The sequence below is a fragment of the Aquarana catesbeiana genome, linkage group LG01, assembly GCF_042186555.1.
Source record: "Aquarana catesbeiana isolate 2022-GZ linkage group LG01, ASM4218655v1, whole genome shotgun sequence".
NCBI classification, from domain to species: domain Eukaryota; kingdom Metazoa; phylum Chordata; class Amphibia; order Anura; family Ranidae; genus Aquarana; species Aquarana catesbeiana.
In genome coordinates this window covers 323,683,347-323,698,789 of record NC_133324.1, presented here as the reverse complement: position 1 = coordinate 323,698,789, position 15,443 = coordinate 323,683,347, and the positions used below count along the sequence as shown (strand labels likewise).

The window sequence follows — 15,443 nt, the reverse complement described above, 5'->3', positions numbered from 1 at the left end:
AGCAGAAAAAATAAGCTGGGGGTAGTCACAAGCCCTTCTGCAAATCAAGAAACACACAATCATCTATTTTTCTTTGCATGCTTTTAATTAGTAATCTGTACTGTTCAATGGTAACTCTGTATATAAAGCAGGCATCTTGCTGCCTCTAAATATGTGTAAGGGTTTTCACTTCCACAAAAAATAATTATGTAAAAACTGATGACAAAGTGGTAAAGCATGCATAAAATGGTGTTTTCATTCATGTTTGCCCAGGGCAGTATGAACTCTAAATATGACAATACCAGTTACCCTGTTTCTCACCTTCCTGGGCTATTAAGGAGTCTCTTGATGCTGGTGTCATAGATCCTGCAACATAAGAATATTGGTTAAGATAAATGCAGTGGAGAGGAAGATAGTGTCAACTCAAATTGTCATCAAGAAGAGCTAACAAATCATACCACTACAGTGTGGGTCACACGGACATGTGTAAGAGGTTAACATATGAGATTTACTGGCACTGCACTGACCACACAGGACGGAGATCCACCTTTCCTGTGACAAAATCCTTCCTTTCTCACATGTGTTTAGTGTCCTGTGACACATCTTTTCTCCAAATTTTATACATCACTGCAGACAGGCAAATGTCACATAAATAGCATAAATAAAAAAACAACTGCATACAGAAACATAAGACCAACACATATGTGCCTATCCATTATTCTACTTTTGAGCAGCTTTAGATTTGCACACATCAGTTTTGACTTTTTAGAATCTCTTTCTTTTTTTGTTACACGTTTGCTGTTTTTATATTTAAATAACAATCACAAAGTTTTTCATTTGATAATTTTTTTGCATGCTGTGAAAGGCTATAATATATATATATATATATATATATATATATATATATATATATATATCATCTGATATACAACATGTGCTAAAACCTGTGGACTGATCAAAAACATTCCAACCTGTCCATTGAATGAAAGCGATCAAATGATGCCTTTTTTCACAGATACTGTATGTGTTGCGCCCTCCTAGTTGGGCTGCTATGTAAATTTTTGTTTTTGGCTTCTGCAATAATTACAGGAGCAATGATTGTTTGGTCTGCCCAGAGCAACCTTATACCGCGTACACACGAGCGGACTTTCTGACAGAAAAGGTCCGACGGAATGAATCCATCGGACATTCGTGTGGTCTCGTGTGTGGGCTTCATCAGACCTTTTCTGTCGAAAAATCTGACGGACCTTAGAAATAGAACATGTTTCAAATCTTTCCGACGGACTCGATACCTATCGAAAAAAACGTTCGTCTGTATGCTAGTCCAACGGACCAAAAACGACGCAAGGGCAGCTATTGGCTACTAGCTATTGAACTTCCTTTTCTAGTCCGGTCATACGTCATCACGTTCGAAATGATCAGACTTTGGTGGGATCGTGTGTAGGCAAGCCCGTTTCGTCGGAACGCCGTTGAAAAGTCCTTCGGAGTTCAGTCCAACGAGAATTTCGCTCGTGTGTACGCGGCATAAGAGTTTATTTATTTTACCCTGCCTTTACAGTAGTAGTTTCTAGAGTTTAGGGTGAGGAGAATTCAAAAACATTTACAGAGTCGCTGTGAATGAATGATTTTCGATATATAACACTCCATAAATTATATAAAATTAAAAAGTCCAAGGTAGTGAAATAATTTTCAAGGTGAGGTTATTCTTGTCAGTGTATCAGCATCCTCACCATCCGCCACCAGGAATGTGAAATCGTTTGAAGCACCACCACCAATACAGACAAAATGCTCGCTTACCAGCTCACACAGACCTCCTACTACGGAAGGTCAGTGACACTTGTGGCTACACACCCAGCCAGGGCCTTTTGGTGCTGTCTGAGGATCCTCTCAAAACATGGAGGTAAAGATGTTGTTTTCATAAGTCATCCCCAAAATATAATAAGCTCCACATGGTGTAAAAACATTAAAACTTTATTTGGAAAGCTCAAAATTGCACTTACATCCAGAATAGTTAAAAAACGCCTTAATCTCAATCTCACCGGCTAGCAATACAGAAGCAACCCATCCTTTCGGGACTCGTGGAACGCAATGATGTCAGCATGTCACTCCGCCCCACGTTTCATCATATGGGGACGTCGTCCAGTGGCCCGGGCGGCATGCTGTGTCATTGCTTAAATACACTAAAAACTAAACATGCCTCAATCTGAGTCTCAGCCAATCAAATCATCAAATCATAAAAGTAGGACCGGACCTTAAACAATGTTTGAAATCCAATCCCACACAGCAGATGGAGCCAGACAGCAAAAACTACCAAAAATAAACCTAAACCACTCCTTTTCCAAATGTGCCCCAAGGACATATACTCCAAAGCTGAACTCGGCAACAGGAAGTGTAAAATATAATCAGATGGAGTCACATATTAGGTTAGAGTGGCATCTAGTGGACTGTTGGATAGCCACATGGTCTAATGTCATGGACAAAGATCGTTATAATTACTATCTACAAAAGTTGTTTAAATAAACGTTATTAGCAGGCACTGACATTTCTACAATGCTTGCAAATCTGCCTAAAATATTCTATGAGCAGCGGCAGGAAGTGTCACAATTACTGGGTCACTATACTATTCAGTGTTTATTGATAAACAAAACAATGGATAGCAATGAGGCCCAAAACATCGTTCCATGTCATTTAGTGTCCCAATCCCCAAAGTGACCTATGAACTTGCTAGCAACCCCAAATAAACTAGTGGCCTGCTTTAAAAATAAGTATATATAATTTTCAAACATTACTATATCAATTAAAGCGGGGTTCCACTCAAATTTTTAACTTAATTTTACCCCCTTCAGTTAATTGCATAGATGTTCAAATGCCACACGAAATTTTTTTTATCGCTGTAATTACCTTTATATTGTACTTTATTGTGGCACTTCCTGTCTCTCCTCCCATGGGAGTAGGCGTGTTTATTGCCTTTCCCCGGCGCCGCACTGTCTCCTGGGAGCTTAGTGTCAGGCTTCCACAAGCTGTGAATGAACAGCATTCACCGCATCCAGGAAATCAGTGCTTGTGGGCTTCACATGCCCACAAGCAAGATGGAAACAGCCAGCATCACATTTTTTAAGTTATTCTTTAGTACGAAAACAGACAGAGGCGGAAATATTACACCCAAACTGTGAGTATTATTTTGGGATTAGCAAAGTGTCTCAATGACCGAAAAAAAAAAAAAGATTGGTCACCGGACTCCCGCTTTAAGCATTGAAAATCTAATATTATAGAGATAATATAAATAATATGATGATGGAAAATGGGGCTCCCTCACTTGTTGTTTCAAAAATTTCCCCCTTTTCCCCTAAATCGGCTGACTGAGACTTAGGTCAGAGAACACAAAATATCTAAAATGTGGAATGATTCTTGAAACCCTTTCTGATATTACTAATATGCTCATTTAGTCTAACCTGCAGGGCGGGCTTAGTCCTGCCCACATATTGGAGCCCACAAGGGCATTGTAACAGGTACACTACCCCAGTGGTGGAGCATGTGATGAATAGCTCTATTCTAAAAGCACGAGAAGTACTTGTAGAAATAAAGCCATTCGTTCTCCTATTTAAGAATAGGAGAATGAATGGCTTTATTTCTACAAGTACTTGCAGTACTTGTGCAGTACATATGCAGTGGCACACAATAAAGACCCTTCAAATACTATTTTTTTGGGCATTTACAGGTACAGCCCTCATTGGAGAGTTAGCTTTCTAGAGGTCTCTAAACTTGAAATGCATTGAATACATTAACTGAAATTATTTGTCCCTTATGGTTTAAATGTAGATGTTGACGTTAATGCTTTTTTGAGACAGTCCTTATTTCCAATGTCTTTATTGAGCTCACTGATATGGTGTACTGTTTTTCCTACATTTTAGATATTTTGTATTCACTGACCCAAATCTCAGTCATACGATTTAGGGCTAAAGGGGGAACTTTTTGAATACAACATAACTTGAGTGAGGGAGCCCCATTTTCCATCATTATAATATTTATATTATGTCTATAATATTAGATTTTCAATGCTTAATTGATATAGTAACGTTTAAAATGTGTGTATATTTATTTTTGAAGCAGACCACTAGTTTATTTGGATTTGCTGGCAAGTTGATATATCAGTTTAAGGATCGGTACAATAAATTACATGGAACAAAGTTTTTGGCCTCATTACTATTCATTGTTTTGTTTGTCAATAAACAGTGAATCATATAGCAACCCAGGTCATTCAGTTTATATTTATATTTTTACTTTTTAGTTGTGTCAATGATGTTATATAATTTTTGTCCACTAGATGTCACTCCAATTGACTGTAGTGACATGACTCCATTGAAGTAATTGTGACACTTCCTCCCGCTGAATATAGCTTAAAAAAATTTGGGGCGGCTTTACAAGCATTGTGGAAATGTCAGTGACCGCTAATAAGGACTATTTAAACAACTTTTGTAGATAGTAATTATAATGAAGTTTGTATACTAAATCAGATTTTATTTTCCATTGTTTTTATACCACAACATGTAAACAAAAAAAACAAAAAAACATTGAAATCAAAACACAAATATTCATAACATCACAGAAACATACACAAAGCCCCAAAAAAAGGGGGTGTGGATTTTTATCCACCCTTTTCTCCACTCCTTCCATTGTCAAGTCAATACACAATCCTTTTATCCTATAGGTAAGAACTATTTTTTCCCATACGTCTATATTTATATCCGACAAACGTACCTCCTCAATCCCGTATCTATATAGTCAAGCCACGGCTTCCAAATAATATCAAACCTCTTATGCCATGTACACACGAGCGGAATTTCCGACAGATAGAGTCCAATGGGAGCTTTTCATCATATATTCCGACCATGTCTATGCCCCATCTGACTTTTTCTGTCGAAAATTCAGACGGGCTTAGATAGAGAACATGTTCTATATTTTTCCAACGCTCGTCTGTATGCTGTTCCGACGCACCAAAAACGATGCATGCTCTGAAGCAAGTACGAGACGGAAGCTATTTGCTACTGGCTATTGAACTTCCGTTTTCTAGTCCCATCGTACGTGTTGTACGTCACAGCGTTCTGGACGGTCGGAATTTGGTGTGACGGTGTGTATGCAAGACAGCTTGAGCGGAATTCTGTCCGAACTCCGTCGGAAAAACCTTCAGAGTTTATTCCGACGGAAAAAACGTCCGCGTGTACAGGGCATTAAATGAGTTCCTCATAAAGAAAATATGCCTCTCATTGTATATTCGATCTGAATAGATGTATTTCCTATAAGATATAGTCGGAGGGTGAGGGGAGGTCCACCTAATGACAATTTGTCTCCGAGCCACAAAGAGCGCCTATGCAACAGTAAACCACCTTGGTGGTTTAAGTACTGAGCTATCAAGATAGCCCAGCAGACATATTAAAGAATCCACTGATATATTCAAATCTATGATTTCATTAGGTGTACTCACAACCTCCGCCTAATATTTATTTATTTATTATTTATTTATTTCAGGTACTTATATAGCGCCGTCAATTTACGCAGCGCTTTACATGTACATTGTACATTCACATCAGTCCCTACCCTCAAGGAGCTTACAATCTAAGGTCCCTAACTCACATTCATACATACTAGGGACAATTTAGACAGGATCCAATTAACCTACCACGCAGGCACAGGGAGAACATGCAAACTCCAGGCAGGTAGTGTCGTGGTTGGGATTCGAACCAGTGATCCTTCTTACTGCTAGGCGAGAGTGCTACCCACTACACCACTGTGCCGCCCACCTCTGGAGTTTCGTGCATCGCCATAGTAAATGTATCAATGACCCCAAATTGCCACATCTCATACAAGCTGAGTCAGTTGTTAAGCCAATATTAAATTAAATTTTGGGGTCCTATACACCCTATGCAATATATAAAACTGTGTTCATCTAAATGAGGGTGAAAGATGTACAAGGGGAAGAGCCCGAAGGATCCTATCCCAGACCTGCTTGGAGATAGGACAGATATCACGCTCCCATATCTCTCTAGATGGACAGTGAAACTTCTTAGAAGTACATTGTAATAGAGACTTATACATAGCGGATATTAGGCCTTTAGTAGCAGTTGCCTGAACCACTCTTTCCAAGACTGGGACCGGGGGGGAAACAAAACAGGAGAAGAAGAAAATTTGACATATAAGCCATGAACCAGCTGCAAAAAAATTGATAGAACATCTAGGGTTCAAAGAGAAATAGATGTCACTCTAATCTAATATGGTGGTGTGACTCCATCTGATTATTTTTGACACTTCCTGTTGCCGAGTTAAGCTTTGATGTATACTTGGGTGGTGCGTGAGTGCTGTGGTTGTGCTGTCCTCAGGGCACCTTTGGGAAAGGAGTGGTTTAGGTTTATTTTTGGTAGTTTTTGCTGTTTGGCTCCATCTTCTGTGTAGGATTGGATTTCAAACATTGTTTAAGGTCCGGTCACGATTTGGTGATTTGATTGGCTGCCTGAAACTCAGATTGAGGCTTGTTTAGTTTTTAGTGTATTTAAGTGATGACGCAGCACGCTGCCCGTGCCCCGAATGACATCACCATATGATGAAACACGTAGGGTAGAGCGATGTGCTGACATCATCACGTTCCACGAGTCCCAAAAGGACAGGTTACTGCTGTATCCCCGGCCTGCGAGATTGATATTAAGGCAAATTTTAATCATTCTTGAAGTAAGTGCAATTTTGAGCTTTCCAAATAAAGTTTTAAAGTTTTTGCACTATGTGGAGTTTTTTTATATTTTGGGGATGACTTATGAAAACACCATATGGACGGTTTACCTCCATGTTTTGAGAGGATCCTCAGACAGCACCAAAAGGCCCTGGCTGGGTGTGTAGCCACAAGTGTCACTGACCTTCCGTAATAGGAGGTCTATGTGAGATGGTAAGTGGGCATTTTGTCTGTTTTGGTGGTGGTGCTTCAGACAATTACAGATTCCTGGTGGCGGATGGTGGCGACGCTGATACACTAACAAGAATACTCTCACTTTGAAAGTTATTTCACTACCTTGGACTTTTTAAATTTTTTATGGATAATCATTCATTCAGTGCGACTCTGTAAATGTTTTTGATTATTATGGGACTGTGTTTATATCTCACAGGCGAATCGCTGGTTGGATAATTGATGTATTATTTGGTCACTTTACTTTTATTAGAGCAGCTTTTCCTTTATTTTTTCTGTAGGGAGAATTCAAATAATCAGTCTGAATATTAAGCAGGGCCTTGCCCATCCCTTAGGAGGTGTACCCAGATGGAGATGGGTTGCTGTTAAATAGTCAGGAGCCCTGAGAAGTTCCCCCCCCCCCCCCGTGGAGATGTGTCAGTGAGCTGGGAGGAAAGGGGCTTCATGCCCCTGGAGCCCTTTCAAATGGAAGCTGGACTACTTTATAAGAGGCTGTACCTATGGACTGTCTGTGTACCATGATCCAGTAAGTAAAGCCCCTACCTGTGCTCATACTATTTCATGGTCCCCACCCATGAACCGTGGACTGTTCCAGTCTAACTTTACCTGTGCTCATACAACTTCATGGTCCCCAGCCATGAGCCATGGACTGTTTGTCAGGGCTGGGCTCAGCCCTTCCTTCTCAAGGCTGGCCACTCAGCTATTGACTAATTGCCAGCTCATTTCTCTCCACAGTGACTCACCTGTTGATGATATCCTGCTCGTCAGTCCTGCCTACTTAAGCCGTCCAGCCCAGATGATCTCTGCCTTCGCCTTGGTCACATCTCTAGAGACACTCTCCCTGACGTTTTGGCTTGTCTTACTATCCGTTCCGGTTCCTGAACTCTGGCTATGTTTTGAATACATTTAGTTATTTAGTTTACCTTTTTATTATTATTATTAAACAAGTGTAATTTAACTGTACTTCTGTCTCAGTCTGATTCATGGTTTCTGAACTGTTCTGCAGCGTACACACGATTGGACATTCCGATAACAAAATCCATGGATTTTTTTCCGACCGATGTTGGCTCAAACTTGTCTTGCATACACGCGGTCACACAAATCTTGTCAGAATTTCCGAACATCAAGAACGCGGTGACGTACAACATGTACGATGAGCCGAGAAAAATGAAGTTCAATAGCCAGTGCGGCTCTTCTGCTTGATGCATGCGTGGTGCTTTGTGCGTCGGAATTGTGTACACACGATCAGAATTTACGACAACAGATTTTGTTGTCTGAAAATTTTAGTTCCAGATCTCAAATTTTGTGTGACGGAAATTCCGATGGAAAATGTCCAATGGAGCCTACACATTGTCGGAATTTCCGACAACAAACTCCCATCGAACATTTTCCGTCGGAAAATCCGACCGTGTGTACAGGGCATTCCAGTTTACCTATATTAGTGCAACAGCTGCTAAGCAAGAAGAGTCCTCTGCTAGAAATTGTCACGGGCATGGTCAGAGCGGAGGCTGTTGGAGAGGACTGTGTGCAAGCCTGTTGCCCACCGATTATGGGCCCTAGCATTTGAGGTGAATGAGAAATCCAGTCTGAACTGTATTAATCGGACTCAGTCATGTATATATTGTATGGGGACTCCTTACTGTATATTTGTGTCCCTGAAGAGGGAGGGGGGATTCCTCCAGCAGCCCCCTGCTGATAAGACTGATTCATTCTGCTGGGACACATCCTGTGAGGAGATGCTGGTGTTATCAACATGTGTTTATGTTAATTGAGAGAGCTGATCACATTAGCCACCAGCCCTGGCTAATAGACGAATGGTCTAGGCTGAGGAGGGGGGAGATTGTTGTTTGTATTGTTAATTGTATAAATGTGTGAAGCCCGGTGCCCACAAGACTGTCATCTGGTCTGGGTACATTTTGTAGTAAATTAGGTCATGTTAATTAGGTTAGCTTTGAGTCATCCCTGATATAAAAAGGTCTGTGAGATCTCAAAATAAAGGCAGTTCTGATGTACTCCAAGACTGGTGTTGTCTAGTTCTTGGGGTTCCTATAGCCAGATCCATTGGACTCGTGTTCCAGAACTTAGGAAGTGGTATATGACGGAAGCACTCAAGCGGAGTGTGGGGCGTTCCGTGACATTGGTGGCAAGCAGCGGGAAAGCTTCCTGAAGTCTGAAGTCTGGGACATCCAAACCTCCAACTGGATCCAAGATCAGCATAGCAGACTTCAGTCACCCCAGCGGAGATATGGACCTGGCATCAGAATTCCCGGGGCTGCTGCGGATCATCCTTTCAACGTACACCAGGACTGTGTCTGAGGATGAATACCTGGAGCTCAGGCAGCTGATTCGGGTGGAGCTCTGGATTGCAGCCCTCCGTCTCGCTGGTATAAAACAGGGCAAGTGCTTTCCAACCCAAGAGCAACGGGCCAGTGACCAACGGGCATTGCGGATGGCATTCCTGGGAGAGCAGCCCCAGGAGCAATGGGTGACTGAGTTGGACAGGTTGGTCCAGCAGGAGATAGAGCTGGACAATCGATATCGGGCTCTGCAATGGCACGCAGAGGAGGGATATTTAGGGGAGACAACAGAATGCTCTCCGGAGGGATATGACTTTGGCGGCCCTGGATTGCTGTGGGAGAACCTTACAGATCTTTTTATGTTTGGCGATGAAGGGGAACCTGACCTTGAGGACATGAGAGACTATAGAGAGTCTATGCTCGGTCTTGCAGGGGTCTCAGAGCTCAAACCTGATCTGGACCATTTGCTAAGGAAGGAGCAGCATCTGGAAAGGGCATACAGGAAACTGCTAGAACAAGTTCAGCAGCATGCCAGAGAATCGGCAGTGGAAAATCCGGAGATTGCCGTCCCCAAACCTGAAGTGCTGACAACAGGGCAGAGCTCTGCTAACCTCTGTCCAGAAATGATAACATCTTCTGGGTTCCATGGACAGGAGATGGTGAACCCCTATTCCCCGACATCAGTTGCAGAGACATGGGATTTGATAGACTTTTCTGCTGAGGAAGAACAACCTGATGAGCCTCCAGCAGAAGAGCTGCTATCAGGGCCAAAGTTCACTGTGTTCTGCCCAGCACCAACAGTGGCTTCGGCCTTCCTGAGAGAAGAGGTAGTCGGCCTTTCTCCCACAACACTGACAGGGACATGTGATTTTCTGCCAGCAGCATCTATGGAGTTAAAACAAACTTCTCCAGCTGAAGATCTGGTAACTGAACAGAGGGTCCAAGACCTCTGTCCCACACTTTTACCAATTCCAGAGACTGGGGATTTAATAGACGTTTCTGTAGAGGAGGAACCACCTAGCAAACCCCCAGCAGAAGTGCTGGCAACCGGACAGAAGGTCCAAGACCTCTGCCCCACACCTGCAGCAATTGTGGAGGCTCAGGGTGAGAAGATGGCAATCACTTCCCAGCAGCAGATACAGGGGGAGAAGGGAGAGGAGGTGTGTGTTGTCCCTCCCCAACAGTTGGCCAGGGTGGAGGAAGTGGGCTTTCCTCCCCAGCAAAGATCCGTGTACCTGGGAGACAGTACCATCGACATGTCGTCCCAGCAGCCAGATGAGGGAATGGAAAAGGAAGCAGCCGGCTCACCTCCCCAATGGCAGCTACACAGTTTGGGAGTGGAGGAAGCCAGCTGCCTGCCCCAACAGTTAGCCGGAGCAGAGGATGCGGAGTCCCCAGCAGAAGTGCTGGCAACAGGGCAGAGTGCTACCAACCTCTGCCCAGCACCGGCAACAACTACAGAGTTCCAGGGAGGCGGGGCAGTCGGCCTCCCTCTCCAACAGTTAGCCGGAACAGATGGTGTGGGGTTTCCAGCAGAAGGGCTGGCAACAGGGCCGAGGACTGCTGGACTCTGCCCTCAACTAACAGAGGATGGATTTCCTGTGAAGGTGGATGGAACTTCAGTCTCCACCTGTATACCCCAGGGATGCTGGGCAGTGGGCCCCAATCCCCAACAGCATGACAGAGTGAGCCCAGACACCCTGTCTTCTCTCCAGCGGCAGATATGTTCTCTGAGAGAGGCAGAGGATGGCTGGGTGAGTAATGCACTGTTTGGGATAATTTGTTTGGGGTACTGTGTGGGTACAGGCAGTAGAGGACTGGAGCTGTTTACTAACTTCGGAGTCAACCCGTCTGGGGTCTCCTCCTGTGTTAGTCTCCTGCCGAAAGGGGAGAAATGTCACGGGCATGGCCAGAGCGGAGGCTGTTGGAGAGGACTGTGTGCAAGCCTGTTGCCCACCGATTATGGGCCCTAGCATTTGAGGTGAATGAGAAATCCAGTCTGAACTGTATTAATCGGACTCAGTCATGTATATATTGTATGGGGACTCCTTACTGTATATTTGTGTCCCTGAAGAGGGAGGGGGGATTCCTCCAGCAGCCCCCTGCTGATAAGACTGATTCATTCTGCTGGGACACATCCTGTGAGGAGATGCTGGTGTTATCAACATGTGTTTATGTTAATTGAGAGAGCTGATCACATTAGCCACCAGCCCTGGCTAATAGACGAATGGTCTAGGCTGAGGAGGGGGGAGATTGTTGTTTGTATTGTTAATTGTATAAATGTGTGAAGCCCGGTGCCCACAAGACTGTCATCTGGTCTGGGTACATTTTGTAGTAAATTAGGTCATGTTAATTAGGTTAGCTTTGAGTCATCCCTGATATAAAAAGGTCTGTGAGATCTCAAAATAAAGGCAGTTCTGATGTACTCCAAGACTGGTGTTGTCTAGTTCTTGGGGTTCCTATAGCCAGATCCATTGGACTCGTGTTCCAGAACTTAGGAAGTGGTATATGACGGAAGCACTCAAGCGGAGTGTGGGGCGTTCCGTGACAGAAGTACATTCTGTTTTGAAGTGTTCTTCATCACCCCAAATCCCCTCCCAAATTTCTGACAGTAAATGAACTTCCAAAAAGACAACCTCTAGACTGATTAATGAGCCAGAGTGATTGAACTATTGTTGCTGGGTGCCTGACTGCCTATGAACCCTTTGGGGAAGAACTTGTTACACTCAGCTTATCCTTCGGGGGTAGCGCTGCATATGTAAGTTTATGCTAAAAGGATAAATAGAATACATTTTGGAGGAAGAAGCTATAGGAGTTGTGTGTGTGTGTATGGGGGAAGAGGGTAGCTGATAATGGGTAGGAAGTTAATAGTGGTGATGGTAGGGGGGAGTGTGTTAAAGGGTGCTAATGGATTCTGATAGTAGAAGGTTACAAGAGCAGTTAATAGAGCAAGGTGGCAGAGAATGCATCAAAATGTCATCTTGGGGAATGCCGAACATGAAGATGGAAGATGAAGGTGATGCAGCCTGAAAGTGTCATGCTAAATGTGTCCACAAATCTTCAAAAACTGCTGACAGGGAATTGTATTATATTATATTACATTATATTATATTATATTATATTATATATAGATATTTTTAGGTTTTCATAATAACTTATGTCATGAATTTAGCTTATCTAAATCAGGTAAATACAGATCTGCGGTTCTTCTTTATACTAAAAACATTAGGAAAAAACAATGAAATGATTTAAAGTAAAATCAATGTGCTGTAAACACTACATAAATCCTACCCTTTATGCCCACCTCCCCAGGACCACCACGTGCTTGTGGGCTTCCCCAAAGCCCCGCTGACTGAGGTAGAGATCGAGTCCCTTGTGCAACATCGGATGCTGCTATCATGGCAACCTAATGACAGAAGTAGATGGTTAACTTCACAGATACACAGCGTGGACAACAAACATATACATTATACCATAATTACTCAGAATACCTTGGCTTCCAAAGTGCTCAGGCGTTCACTTAGCTCTGGAATCTGACTGCAGTTGAGACATCCTATGTGCAATAAAAAAGATGGATTCAAAATATATTTTAGTAGTTAAACAATAAAATGCAGTCCCCATCAATTTGTCTGTTTTTTCTGAATGATCCCCAGCACCATAAGGCCGGCCATACATGGTTCAAAGCTCTGCCGATTCAGCAGGAACCGGCCGAGATTCGAACCATTAATGGGCAGGGTGAATGTACCAAGTTGATTGAACAATCAACTTGGGTACAACCAGGATGCTGGATTCTCTTTCGATTATCCCTAGCGGCTGCTATAGCCGTTAGTAATAATCACTGTCTTCTCCTGGAGGGACTGCTTCCCCTGCCCAGAGCAGACAATTGCTGGGCAGGAGGGATTCCCCTGTCAGCACTGTCTGTGTTGATGGGGGAATCGTGCAAATTTTTTGCAGGAAAGAAATTTGCGTATGGCCAGCCTAACACTCATCTTTGGACAATAAAATGATGCTAAGCATTTTGAGTTGAGAGGTTCCCCCCATTTCTCTTTGGTCATGAAGAGGTTTTACAATTTCAGAAAAACTTATATAGCATTGTTGCCTGCTTGCAGCTATCAGAATGTTTATGAATGATCAGCCAATTTTCTCTGTCTGTGGGAAATCAATGGATGTACCAAGTAGCAACACATTTAGAGTTGTATTTCTTATAAAGGTAAACTCTGGAATACAGTCCCAGTCTCTCCCTTTCTAATTTTACTTGCTCCAGTGTCAGCTGCACAGCATTATTCTAGATGGGCTTTCTTATAGTGACAACAGTGCACCATGTCTGCGCAAATTATGTTGTAATGGCCACTTGTAGTCTCCAACAGGGGCACATGTGACAGGGTGACAACACAGGAAAACAGGGTGAAAATGATCACACTATAACAGAAGTTCCTGAACAAGGTCCCACTTGACTTGGTGACCAGGTATTATTTTAATGAAAGCTGCAGATTTAAAATTATTTCAATTAACTTCAGGAATGACAAAAACATTAAACATGTCACAGCTTGTGTGAGATTTTGGTGATTGGGTTTAAATCGACTTTGATAACAGTATGTAACATCACACATGTACTGACAATAACACATAACAATGCTGGATAAGGGCAGAATAATGCAGTAGACATGTGCACACTGAAATATTTCGTTTCGGAATTTCGGTTTCGTCCAAAAAATACATTTATTTAGTTACTCCCGAAATTCGGTTTTAATTTGTTTCATTAAAAAATGCATTTGTATAAAAATCCGAATTCATTAAGGTTTTTTTCCGGTCGAATGCTAACTAGTAATAATTATAATTATTAATTATTATTACTAGTCAAACAACATTAGAATTCTTCTATAGCCTATGGGCGGAGCATTTGACTGTAAATGTCCACTCGTGGTAGAATCTTCATGTCGAAGCAGTGACCACTAACAGCTCTTTTACTATTGTCTCTATAATGTCGAATCTTTTCTCTCCATGTCAAATAATCTTAGACTAATAGAATTAGGTTAGGTACATTTGACCGCAGGTTGGATAGACACAGATCGCTATTGTCACCGTCATGTCGAATCTTCTATATCGAACTGTTGTCGCAACGATATGAAAATATAATGGATACGAAAATAAAGCATTTTTTTTAATTGGGATCTTTCAGATTTCGGATGCGTTTGTTATCATTTTGTTAAAACGAGCAAAAATTTCCTGACATTCGGATGAAAATGCATTCGGAAGATAACGAATGCACATGTCTATAATGTAGTAGGGATATTTAGTCTTGTTAACTAAGCAATATAAAGTATAGATTCCATCAACATTGCCTATCTTTATAAGTTATTGCTCACCTCTGCACATGCAATATCCTGCATATACTAGACCTTAAAGCTGAACCTAACTCTCAAAACTTAAGTTAGTTTTGTTTAAATATTCTCCCACCCCCCCAGCAAATTGCATTTTTATTTCTCTGTGTTTATTAATCTTTTAAATTGACACCACCCTAGCAGTCATTCTGGGATGCTTACATCACATCTCCCAGGAGGTTGCATGATGGGGAACAAAGAGTGGCCCGGGAGAGGGCCGGAGGGTGGGTCTGGTGCATCATCAGTAGTTGGCTGCCTGCACCCAGAAGAGGCAGCCAGCTGAAGAGGACCAAGATGGTGGAGTCGGACCATGTGTATATCACCCGTGTGGACGCTGCCCAGGTAGGGATGGGGATGAGGAGGAGTGGGCTGCTAGAGGCATATCAAGGCTGGGTGGCTTAATAGCGCTTCTATTGTGGTGATATTTCACTCAGCATCCATCTGGAAGTTAATCTGTGTGCCTGGTCACTTGTGTTTTTTTGGCACAGGCATATGCCAAAACACAGGTATGGTGTAAGGTCGCATGCTACCTAATGAGCAACACAGTAGTGCAATTCTGGAATTCCGTGGCACAGTTCTTTCGACTTTATGCACTGTACACCATTGATAACAGTTCCTCATTATGCTTCCCTCCATGCAGCAGTTCTGAGCCGGTGCCACGTTACCTGTCACCTCATCTCAGTGACACCGATCCATAGGTTTAACTCTTTACTCCACTTACACCAAGTCACCTCAGCGTCCTGACCAGCTGGCTGCTATATGCACAGACACTAGTAATGAAGTTTCTAGCAATGGCAACATAGCCTTCGCTGGTTAGCTTGATTCAGACACTGGTAC

The 15,443-nt window shown here is 42.7% G+C and overlaps 1 protein-coding gene across 4 annotated transcripts in view; it reads right to left on the bottom strand.

The window, feature by feature from the left end:
- The window catches only part of EMID1 (EMI domain containing 1), a 186,524-nt gene that overhangs the window by 52,746 nt on the left and 118,335 nt on the right, over positions 1-15,443 (bottom strand). For all 4 annotated transcript variants that reach the window (XM_073630541.1, XM_073630549.1, XM_073630558.1 and 1 more), the window contains exons 5-7: positions 12,717-12,778; positions 12,517-12,631; positions 301-345 (exon numbers count right to left, since the gene is read on the bottom strand). In XM_073630541.1, coding sequence (XP_073486642.1) covers positions 301-345; positions 12,517-12,631; positions 12,717-12,778 — 222 coding nt within the window. The remainder of the gene's footprint in view (positions 1-300; positions 346-12,516; positions 12,632-12,716; positions 12,779-15,443) is intronic.